This window comes from Orycteropus afer, unplaced genomic scaffold (genome assembly GCF_000298275.1).
Source record: "Orycteropus afer afer isolate SDZICR_OR568_19922 unplaced genomic scaffold, OryAfe1.0 scaffold00323, whole genome shotgun sequence".
NCBI classification, from domain to species: domain Eukaryota; kingdom Metazoa; phylum Chordata; class Mammalia; order Tubulidentata; family Orycteropodidae; genus Orycteropus; species Orycteropus afer.
In genome coordinates, this window is record NW_006921910.1 from 2,630,799 (window position 1) to 2,642,978 (window position 12,180).

The following is a 12,180-nucleotide window of genomic DNA, read 5'->3' on the forward strand; positions in this document are numbered from 1 at the left end:
CCCTTCTGACAACATGACCAAAATACATGAGACAAAGTCTGGTCATTCTCACTTCTGAAGAAATTCAGCTGTACTTCTTCCAAGACAAATTTTTTCATTCTTCTGGCAGGCCATAGTATTTTCAATATTCTTCACCAACACCACAGTTCAACTGCATCTGTTCTTCTTTGGATTTCCTTATTCAGGTTTGACATGCACATGAGGCTATTGCAAATACCATGGCTTGAGTCAGGTGCACCTTACTCTTCAAAGTGACATATTTGCTCTTTAACACTTTAAAGAGATCTTTTGCAGTAGTTTTGGCCAATGGAATATGTCATCTGATTTCTTGACTGCTGCTTCCATGGACATTGATTGTGGATCCAAGTGAAATGAAATCCCTGACAACTTCAATCTTTTCTGCATTTATTGTGATGTTTCTTATTGGTCCACTGATGAGGAATTTTATTTTCTTTATGTTGAGGTGTAGTCCATACTGAAGGTTGTAGTCTGATTTTCATCAGGCTGGTTGCAACAACCTGGCAACCAACAATTACCAGATTGAGAGGGAGGCTGTCACACTTGGGTCAGATCCCCATGGAAGTCTGCCTTGTTGCTGTCAGGTCTCCCACGCTGGAGTGTGTTGACTGTGAGTGTACTAAAGATGCCTACTTCTTAGTACACAGCAGCCTCAGTCAGCAGTCCTCAGCACTGACTGAAAAGGGGAGCAGCCAGACATGAACTGACCCCCTGGGAGGTCTGTCCTATTGGTTTCAGAGGGCTGAGCTATGAGGAGCACAGGTAGAGTGTTGACTATGACAGCAGACTCTACTGCAGCAGCTTCCTGTAACAATTCTCAGTAGGATGATCACCAACAATATCTGGGTGAAGGAGGGGCTGACACACTCCAAATGGAAGCCCAAGGAGATCTGTGTTGCTGATTTTAGGGCAGAAGTTTGAGGTCCTGTCTCTTTGTATAGACAGGGGCTATGGTGGTTAGGGAAGCAGGCTCTTTTTTTTCTGGAGCCACTACCCTAGTTCACAACAGCTGGTGGCCCATGTGGCTGGAAGATTGGCAGGGATGGAAAAGCAATTTTCCTGCCATATGTGACCCATTGATTTGTTGATTCTTGCCTGTCTGCAGTTCCCTGGTATTTTCCTCTGCTTCTTGATTAGAGTCCGCCAAAGCTATGCACTGTTTCCTTGCTGTATTTGTGAAGGAGGGTTAGAACAATGTTTTTGTTCATGCCACCACCTTCCCAGAATTCTCTCAGACCACATTTTGAGTAGCGTTTCCCTAGTCCTTGTCAGCACCCTTAACTGACCACACCAACAATATTGATTTCTCTGGCTGCTGCTGTCTCCTATCTTTCAGGGCAGAAGTCAGCAAACTATAGCCTGCATGCCAAATGTAGCCCCCAACTTATTTTTGTAAACATTTTGTTGGTGCACAGTCAGGTCCCTAAATGCAACTTCTCACATGACAATTGCTTTGATGTCTAATAGGCATTTCAAACATAATGTGACAGAAACAGCACTCCTCATTTCCCACACCTTGTGCTTCCTTACAAAAATTGCTTCTCCTGGTGTCTTCACCATTCACTCAGTCTGTTCAATCTTTCCTGGATCCTCCCTTTCATTTGTTGTTGTTGTTAACTTGCTGTCAGATCCGACTCATAGCGACCCTTCCTTGGGTTTCCAAGGCGGTATCACTATGGAAGTAGATTGCCCAACCTTCCTTCTGAGGAGTGGCTGGTGGGTTTGAACCACCAGCCTTCTGGTTAGTAGTCAAGTGCTTTCTTTACACACTATGCCACCAGAGGTCCTTCCCCTTTCACTTACCCCTCATTTATTACCTCCCCATATCAGTCCCCCAACAAGTGCTGTTAGCTTCATCTCTATAATACATCTCAGATCCTCCTGTTTTTCTCCATCCCCATTGCTATCTCCCTGGTACAAGCCTCCGTCTTCTCTTGCCCTGACAATTACAATGGCCCACAGGTTGGTTTGTTTGTTTTTCTTACTTTAGTTCTTGCCCTTTTTGTTCATGTATTTGGTATAAATATATACTAAGGAGCCATGGTAGTACAATAGGCTGGTAATCAAATGGTTGGTAGTTCAAATTTACCCTATGGCTCTATGGGAGAAAGACAAGGTGACTTGCTCCTTTAGATATTACAGCTTAGAAAACCCTATGGGGCAGTTCTGTATCAAATAGGGTTGCTGTGAATTAAAACTGACTCAAGGGCACCTAACAACAGCAACACAACAACTGTATACTAGTAGACAGAATAGCATAGTAACCTTTATGTACACTTCACACAGCTGTAATAATGATCAACATATTTGATCAGAATTTTTCATATCTATACTATTCCCCCATTGGATTTTACAGCAAATCCCAAAATAGTTTATTTCACCATAAATATTCCACTACATGTATTGAACAAATAAGGACTTAAAAGCACATAATCACTCACACAAATATAGCCAACTGATTTTTTACAAAAGTGCATAAACAATTCAATGGAGGAAAGACAGCTTTTTCAACAAATGGTACTAAAATAATTGGACATCTAGAGACCAAAAAAAAAGAGAGAGAGAGAGAAGGAAATAAAAGGAAGGAAGGAAGGGGGATGGGGAAAGGGATGGAACAGAAAAGAAAGGAAGAAGAGAACTTAGACTTAAGTCTCATCCCTAATACAAAAATTAACTCAAAATGAATCACAAGGCTAATTATAAAATGCAAAACTGTAAAACATTTAGGAGAAAATCTTTGGAATCTAGGGCAAAGAATTATTAGAATTATTGACACCAAAATCATGATCCATAAAAGTAAAAAAAATAAAATAGGCTCTATCAATATTAAAAACATTGCTCTGTGAAAGATTCTGTTAAGAAAAGTAAAAGACAAGCTACAGAAGATTCTGCAAGCCACATATCTGACAAAGGATTAGTACCTAGAATATATAAAACCTACCCCACTGCCATAGAATTGGTTCTGACTCATAGCCACCCCACAGGATGAAGTAGAACTGCCCCATAGGATTTCCAAGGCTACAAAACTTTACACAAGCAGACTGCCATATCTTTCTCCTACAGGGTAGCTTGTGGGTTCGAACTGCTGACCTTTCAGTTAGCAGCCAAGCTCTTTAACCACTGTGCCACCAGGGCTCCTTAGAATATATAAAGAGCTCTGAAAATTTGACAGTAAAAACCAAGCAGTCTAATTTTTAAAATGGGCAAAAAATTGAGATTTCATTGAAGAGGATGTAGATGGGAAATAGGCACAGGAAAAGATGCTCAATATCATTAGCCAATTCCAAAAAAAAAAAAAAACCCACTGCCATCAAGTCAATTCTGACTCATAGCGACCGCCATTGGGTTTGTAAATCTTTATAGAAGTACATAGCCTCATCCTCCTCCTGCGGAGAACCTGGTAGGTTTGAACTGCTAAGCTGGTTAGCATCCAAATGCCTTACCCACTATGTCATCAGAGATCCTTTAGCCACTAAAAAAATAAAATAAAATAAAATAAATTGCCATAGAGTCGATTCTGACTCATAATGATCCTATAGGAAAGAGTAGAACTACCTCATAGGGTTTCCAAGGTGCTAAATCTTTACAGAAATAAACAACACCCATCTGTCTCCCACGGAGCAGCTGGTGGGTTCAAACTGCTGACCTTTTGATTAGCAGCCAATGCTCTAACCACTGCACCACCAGAGCTCCTCCTTTAGCCATCAGAGCAAGGCAAATCAAAATCACAATGAGATACCACCATACACCTATCAGAATGGTTAAAATTCAAAACAATGACAACACCAATTGCTGGCAAGGATGCAGAGGAATTGGATCTCTTGTATATTGCTGGTAGGGAGGTAAATCTGTCTTAGAAAAAGTATGACCAGAATGTTCCTTAAAAGTGAGAATGGCAAGACTGTCTCACTTACTTTTGACATGTTATCAAGTGGGACCAGTCTCTGGAGAAGGACATCATGTTTGGTAAAGCAGAGAGTCAGCTAAAAAAGGAAGACCCTCAGTCAGATGGACTGACACAGAGGCTGCAACAATGGGATCAGACATAACAACAATCGTGAAGATGGCCCAGGACCAGGCAGCATTTTGTTCTGTTGAACATGGGGCCTCTATGAATCAGAACCAATGCAACAACTCCTGACAGCAATGACAATATGACTCAGCAACTCCACTCCCACGAATATGCCCATTAAATTGAAAGCATAGGTTTAAACAAAATCTTGTCTTGTTCATAGTAGTCAAAATGTGGAAACAACCCAAATATCCTTCAACAGGTCAATGGTTGAACAAACTGTGGTACATCCCTACCATGGAATACTATTCATCAATAAAAAGGAATAAACTATTGATACATGCAACAACTTGGATGCATCTCAAGAGCATTATGTTGAGTGAAAAAAAAATCTAAAAAGGTTATACTATATGTCATATGATTCCATTTATGTAATAACACTTTTAAAATGACAAAATTGTAGAAATAGAAAACAGATTAATGGATTAAGGGGCTGCAAGAAGGAAGGATCTGTGGTTATAAAAGGGCAAAGAAAAGGGTATTTGTGGTGATGAGATTGTTTTTGTACTTGACTGTATCAATGTCACATTCCTAGGCTCAGTGTGTGATTGTCTATCTTTTTTTGTGTGATATTAAGATTGACTAACAGATTCTAGAATTGAAAACATGTCCACACAAAAACTTGTACAGAAATGTTCATTATTTATAATAGCCAGAGGTGGAAACAACTCAAATGCCCATCAACTGAGGGATGGATAAACAGAATGTTTATCAGCCATAAAAAAAAAGAATGAAGTACTGGTTTGTACTATAACATAAATGAACCTTGAAAACATTATGCTACGTGAAAGAAGCCAGACTCAAAAGGTCACATATTGAGTGATTCCATTTATATGAAATTTCTACAATAGGAAATCCATAGAGATAGAAAGATTAGTGGTTTTCAGGGGCTAAGAGAGGGGGAAAATGGGGAGTGATCAATGAAAATGTCCTGAAACTATATAGTGGTAATGGTTGCACAACCTTGTGAATATACTAAAAACTACTAAATTGTACACTGTAAAAAGTAGACCTTATGGTGTATGAATTACATCTCAATCATGCTCTCATATTTTTTTAAAAAATGCATGTATGAAGGATTACCAAGATGATGAATGCCAATTGCTCCTTATTAGATAACAGCATTTAACATTTTCACTGTGAGAGGATCATTTTAGCTATTTTATGTGTCTCTGAATGTCATTTTCTATTTTTAAAACTTGAGCCAATGTTAGAATTCTATCACCAATTCCTCAAATAGCATTTCTCCCTTAATATAGTATTTCTAAAGATGCAAGTTTTTAAAATTCAGCATTTCAAATAGGACAGACAGTTCTAGGCATTTAAAAAGGATCCCAACTCTTGCTCTTGATCCTTACGATTTTTTCCATTCTTCAAAAATATTTACTGACTTCCTGTCTTCATAAAAAAAGCCAGTGTTGTTGTATACCATCAAGTCAATTCCGACTCATAGTGACCTAATGTGGCAGAATGGAACTGCATCAGAGGGTTTTCCAGGCTGTAATCTTTATGGGGGTCGATCACCAGGTCTTTTCTCCCACAGAGGAGCTGATGGGTTTGGAGCACCACCTACCTTGGTTAGCAGCCAAGCACTTAACTTTTGTGCCGCCCTCCCCTTCCAGTTGATGCTGACTCATAGTGACTCTATAGGACAGAGCACAACTGCCCCATAGGGTTTCCTCGCCTATAATCTTTATGGAAGCAGACTGCCACATCTTTCTCCCACAGAACAGCTGGTGGGTTTGAACCACTGCTCTTTCATTTAGCAGCCCAGTGCTTAAGCACTGCACCATCAGGCCTCCTTCATTGCTCCACCAAACCAAAACACCAAACTCACTGCCATAAAGATGAGTCCAATTCATAGTGACCCCCACTGGGATTCCAAGGTGTTGAATCTTTATGGAAGTAGATTGCCCCATCTGCCTTCCACGGAGCAGCTGGTGGGTTTGAATCGCCAGCCTTCTGGTTAACAGTCAAATGCCTTAGGCACCATGCCACCAGAGCTCCTTAAGTGATCCACCAGGGCCCCTTAAAAGCCAATAAGCAAGAACAAATGAAGCTGATGGTCCGGGGAAGCAAACACATGAGGAGGTTGGGGTCCATATATAGGCAGGTAAGGATATAGGCTTCTGAGTTAGGAGATGGTTTGCATATAGCATGATTGAGGTACTGGGAGCCAGTTTTACCACTATTGGAGAAGATAGATACAACTATAGGAAGGGAGAATGCTTGAACAAATCCTATGGTGTTGGGTTAGCAATGGAAGTATTGGTGTGATCTCATAGTTAGTGTGTGTGTGTATGTATGTATACAGATAAATTTAAATGTATATGTGTATGCAAGTGTGTGTGTGTGTGTTTGTATGTGCAAATATATTTCCTAGTTATGGCAACAGAAAGATAATGGTAGCAACAACATACTAGTAGTAGCAAACACACCTAATGCCCAGATCTTGGATTCTAAATACCATTAAAAGGATTCCTTGGAGAATGTCTGGTTCCAGGCCTGGGTAGAGAAAGAGCAAGACCCACCTGGAATATCTCAGTGTGCCAAAAAGTAAGGTAATAATCAAGGGGTGCTGGGACATACCAAAAGGATACAGAAGCTAGTCTGAAGAGGCTCTCACTGGTCAAATTATGATAGCAGCAGATTATAATCCATTGAATAAAATAGGAACCTATGAGTCTATACTGATATAAATTAAAAGATGAATGGATAAATGAGAAGATAAGTCTCTTTCTTACAGTAGAAAGCTAATATATATAGAAGAAATTATGGCATTAGAAAAGTCACTGCTTGGAAACCATTACAGTAATAAATAATTTAGACAAAAAACATCAAGAACACTAAAATTAGTGAGCAGAAGTGGACTGAGGTATAAGATTGTACATAGTCTCAAAGCAATTCCCTATAAAAATATTTATTGATTATAAAGAGAAAAAAATTAGAGTAACCTGGCAAATTTACATGAACCACTTGATTAAATTAGCACCATTATTAATGGAACAAATACATATTATGTGTGACTTAATGCAAAGAACACAATGTCTGTGTTATTCCAGCCAAAAATACATAAACAGGGTCTAATCATGAGGGGAAAAAAAACAGAAAAACCCAAATTGAGGAAATGACTGCCTATGAACTTCAAAATGTCAAGGTCATTAAAATAAAGAAAAGACTCAGTATTTTTCAAGATTGAAAGACTTTAAAGAAACTTGACAAATGAGTATAGCACGTGATCTTGGATAAAATTCTTTGAAATAAAGGCTATTAGACAGGAAATAAAAAATTTTTAATAATTTAATTTTTGTTGTTGTTGAGAATATACAGAGAAAAACATACACTAATTTAACAATGTCTAAATATACAATTCAGTGACACTGAGTACATTCTTTGAGTTGTGCAACCATACTCACCTTCTTTTTCTGAGTTGGTCATCTCTCATAAACTTATGGCCCTCTATTGTTCTTATCTAATTTTTTGAATTGCTAAAATATTGTTTGATTTTAAAAAGACTTCAGGAGATATTTTTGGCTTAAAGATTATCTCAGGGCAATGGTTTTAGGACCTCATCCAGCCTCCATGGCTCCAGAAAGTCTGGATTCCGTGATAATTTGAAATTCTGTTCTGCATTTTCCCTCTTAGGATCAGGATTCTCTTATGATATCTTTGATCAACATACTCAGTAATGGTAGTTGGGCACCAAAGAGTTGATGAAATTTGGCCTGATGGAACCACTGAGACTATGACCTCCAGCTGCCCTTCAGGTCTGGAATTGAACCCACTCTGGTGGCTTCCAGCCAAACAAAAGACAGTCATATGAGTTGAACTTTTATACTAGGTAAATACACCCCTTGGAGAAAACAATGAGGGGAGAATAGAAGGGCTGTGTATGCATAGGGAGACAGCTCAGGGGACAGGAGTACATAGTGGGAAGGACACAGGGAAGAGGTAACTATATGAAGGAGGTGTGAAGGGAGTTGTTGCATTGTGGGAAATTGCAGTCAACGTCATGAGACAAAGTGTATGTGAGCTGCTGTATGGAAAGTGAATTTGCTCTGTAAACTTTCACCCAAATCATAATTAAAAAAAAAAAAAAAAACAGTTGATGAAATTTGAATGGGATCTCTGGGTGAAGGGTATGTAAAGATTTTTTTCAATATTTCTTTAAGTTTGAAACTATTTCCAAATGAATACTTTTTGAAACTTGAGAGGTTAGGATGATGATGCACAGCCTCTAGAACAGTGCTTGGCTCTTTGTAGGTGAAAGAATTTCCTGTAAAAAACCTTTACAGGCAAGGTGATGTCAGCAAAAATGTAGACCTCCAAACATTTTCCCCTCCGTAAGAGCAATGACAAAACTTGCAAAAATTGTCAGAATCAACATTTTCAGAACTTCGGAAATTAACCAAAGGCATGCAGCCACTCAGAAAGCATTTTTATTTGAGAAAAACAGATGGATCTTGGTTAAGAACCTTTGTTCCATTTTAATTTGCTCCAGTTCCATCCCATCTCCCATTCTATCACTCAGTGATTACAGTGAATCCAGCTTGGCATTCACTGAAGGAAGGGGGAAAAAAAAAGGAGGGAACTGTTTCAAAGCTTCATTCCCAAAAAATTGACACTATCTAATCTGGAAATGTCTATGGATGGCTTGAACATTTTGTGCTAGACTACTGACTTTAAGGTTGGCAATTCAAGCACATCTATCTACTGATGCCACAGAAGGAAGCCCTGGCATTCTGCTTCTGTAAAAATTACAGCCAAGAAAACCCTACGAAACAGTTCTACTCTGTAACACATGGGGTTGCGATCAATCACAATGGATTCAATGGCAATAGGTTGGGGTTTGGGGGTTTTGGTGGTTATTTCATTTGTCATTCCACTTTTGTCCTCTTTTCTTTCTTGATCAGTTTATGAATATTATCTTTAATACTGGTCTTTTCAAAATACTACCTTTTTAATTTACTTTCCATTACCAGTTTTCATTTCCTCGTTCATTAATTTTTTACTTTTATTTTCCTGCTTTCTGGGTTCCTTTGGCTGATTAGTCTCTCTCTCTTTTTTATTTTTCTTTCTAATTTTTAAAGACATACTGAGGTCCTAAAGGCCAAATCTGGTAGCATAGTGGCTAAGACACTTGCCTGCTAACCAGATGGCTGGCAGTTCAAACCCACCAGCCACTCCTTGGAAGGAAGGTTGGGCAATCCTACTTCTGTAGTGATACTGCCTCAGAAACCCAAGGAGGGGTCGCTATGAGTCAGGTTTGACTCGACGGCACATAACAACAACAAAGGCCAAATCAAGAGAAAACAAGAAGTGTTTGAGCAAGCAGGCCAGAGCTTTATGGGGTTATCTTGCCATGGTCCCTCCTGTTCTCCTAGGTGACTGATGATGAAAAGGGACTGTGGATGGCCCTCGTGGGAGGAGAACCCTGGTGTAGAACGGAACTCCAATGCCCTAGCCCCCTAGCTCTGGAAGATCTCTGGCAGGAAGAAAGTAGACAGGTATTACAAGTTTCCATGAGGCGTGTTTCTTTTCTTTTTTTATTGTGCTTTAGGTGCAAATTTACAAAGCAGATTGTTTTACATTCAAATAGTTCATGCACATTTGATTTCACAGCCCTGATTACAATTGCCAACCACAAAAAAACTCTTCTCCCTGTGACTACCCCCTCCCTGTGCCCTTCTTATCTATGCACTCCTGTCTGTCCAGCTTTCCCTCCATGTGAATGCTGCCCCTCTGATGTCTCATGGCTGACTGATCTGGGAGGGAGGGGACATCTCCCTGGGGTAGGTGTTCTCTGCATGTAGGTTTTTCTACTGTTGGGCTGAGAACTAATCCACGAAAGTGAGTCCATTTCTAGGCCCCGAAGGATAACCCAGGGCCATAGTCCCATGAGGCTTGTTTCTGATGAAGATTCAACTGTGTGACAGGTGTCGCTAATCCCTGTGTCATAGCTGCAATTGTGAAATCATAACTCTCCCCCTCATTCATCTTACTCATGCCAGGCCTCGGGAGTCAGAGTAATCAGGGCTAATGAAACATCTAGAGACAAGCAATGGGGATTCAATTTTGTGTAAGAGACATGGCCACATCTACCAGAAGGGTTAGGGGGTGGGTGTGAATCATCCTGGACTTCACAGATCTTGAGAAAAGAGATGTTAAAGCAGTGGGTGGGTGCCTTTATGCAAAGCCACAGGGAGAAACATCAGACTTAACTCACCCATGCATTTCCCGTTTAATTCTGATTATAGAAGGATGGACATTTCATTACAATTGTAATTGAGGATGTAGAGGAGACAATTGAATGGAGGGAGAAGGTGAAGGAGAAGAAACGCAGCAAGGTAGGTAGAACCTCCATACATGGAGAAATTCAGAATTTTACTATCTGTGTCCTGAGGGTGTGAGATTGTGCCTTTTATGGATCCAGAGTCAAAAATAATTAGAGGTCAACTCAATATTGGTTCATTTTCCCTTCATCCCCATCCCTGAGTCTCGGAGACATGGAGAGTGATTTGGGGAGAATGAAAGCCATCAAAAAATGTATGGGGCTGGGAGGTGAGAATATGGGGACTCTGGATTATAAAGTGGAATGTGCAAAATTTGTGAAGGCTGGGAGCAGAATATTGGGTGAGAATGCTGAAAATCCATCACAGTAGCAAAATACATTGCTGTGCCAATAGTGGTTTGGGATTGGAATTAGCAGAGAATTAATAGGCAAAACCATAATGAGGTCATATCTCTCAGACCAAATCAGCACTGAAGAGGTAGAGTATGACAGAAAAGGTCCCCCCCACCCCTACTGTACACTTCTGGTTAACAACTGTTTTTCACTTGATCCATACACCTGTGAGGTAGTCAAGAGGTCTGTAACTCTGAGTACCAGGTGATGTGTCCAGAATAGCAGAGGCAGATCACCATCCAGGTCTCCTAGCTTCAAGTCAGTATCCTGCTAACTCCCCTGACCTCTCTGACAAAGGGCTGACTACTGAGACAAACCAGGCCTCTTCTAGGAAGACCCTGGAAGTTGGTGGCAGGAAGATAAAGTGTCCTCTTTTATCTCTGCCTAGAGAAAGACAAACAAAAAAGAAAAGGCAGCTAGAAAGATCCAAGCCTGGTGGCGTGGCACCCTGGTACGCCGGACATTGTTGCATGCGGCCCTCAGAGCCTGGGTCATTCAGTGCTGGTGGCGGCTGACGCTGGCAAGACAACTGGAGAGAAGACGGTGGGCAGCCTTGATTGCTTATGCAAAGAAAGAGAGGGCAGTGGTTAAACTCCAGTCTTTGGTCCGTATGTGGCGCATTCACTGGCGATACTGCCAAGTGCTCAATGCTATCTATGTCATCCAGCGCCACTGGAAATGCCAAACCTGCCAGACCTGCTCTCTCCTCCGGGGCCACTGTGTGGTCACAACTACTCACCTGCAGTTCCACATTGAGATCATCAATCCCTAAGGGCTGGTGAGAAGGAACATTGTGTCTTCTGTCCACAGTAAAGGTCTAACTAACCTGGTTGGCTGTCTCCTGGTCTTCCAAGCACAGAATGGCATCACTAGGGTTGGTGTTACCAGTTCAAGAATTCATGGTGTCACCCTACATGGTGTCACTAGGGTTGGTGTCATCCAGTTTAGTAACTCACAGTGTCAACACCCCCACCCATGGACCTCTCCTCAAACCAAACCATTCAGAGTCCCTGGTAATATTTATCATAAATTTTAATCATAGAATAATATGTATTTATAGTTGCAAATTGCTTAAATGTAATATTTCTTAGATTATATGACTATTAATAAAAAAAAAACTGTTTTGTAAAATTGTCCTACAATGATTACATCAGCAACTATTAAAACACCAGCAGCAACAAAAACAACAGTACATGCTTGTAGGACATGCACATGAAACCCAATGATTCGAAGCACTGTTGTAACTGGGTAATAATGACAGTTCTTCTCAGGGCACATGTGAAGATTCAATAACTAAATTAGCATAGTTTTAGCCTTGTAGATATATTGCCACATGTAAGCTGGGCTTATGAAAAATGTTTTTGTTGTGGTTATAACTAACTATGGGAATGGTTTTATAAAATAT

General features: G+C 40.3%; 1 protein-coding gene across 1 annotated transcript; it reads left to right on the forward strand.

Annotated features, from left to right (window-relative positions):
• Positions 1-10,151: 10,151 nt before the first annotated feature.
• On the forward strand, positions 10,152-11,547 carry IQCF2 (IQ motif containing F2). Its single transcript, XM_007952030.1, has 3 exons — positions 10,152-10,169; positions 10,348-10,437; positions 11,164-11,547. The coding sequence occupies exons 1-3, from the start codon at positions 10,152-10,154 to the stop codon at positions 11,545-11,547; spliced, it is 492 nt and encodes a 163-aa protein (XP_007950221.1).
• The last annotated feature ends 633 nt before the right edge of the window (positions 11,548-12,180 follow it).

What these genes read in the sequence shown, in the direction of transcription:
- IQCF2 (XM_007952030.1), top strand. An exon ending in AGGAGAAGAAACGCAGCAAG is followed by an intron (nt 10,438 to 11,163) that starts GTAGGTAGAACC and finishes ATCTCTGCCTAG; the next exon opens with AGAAAGACAAACAAAAAAGA.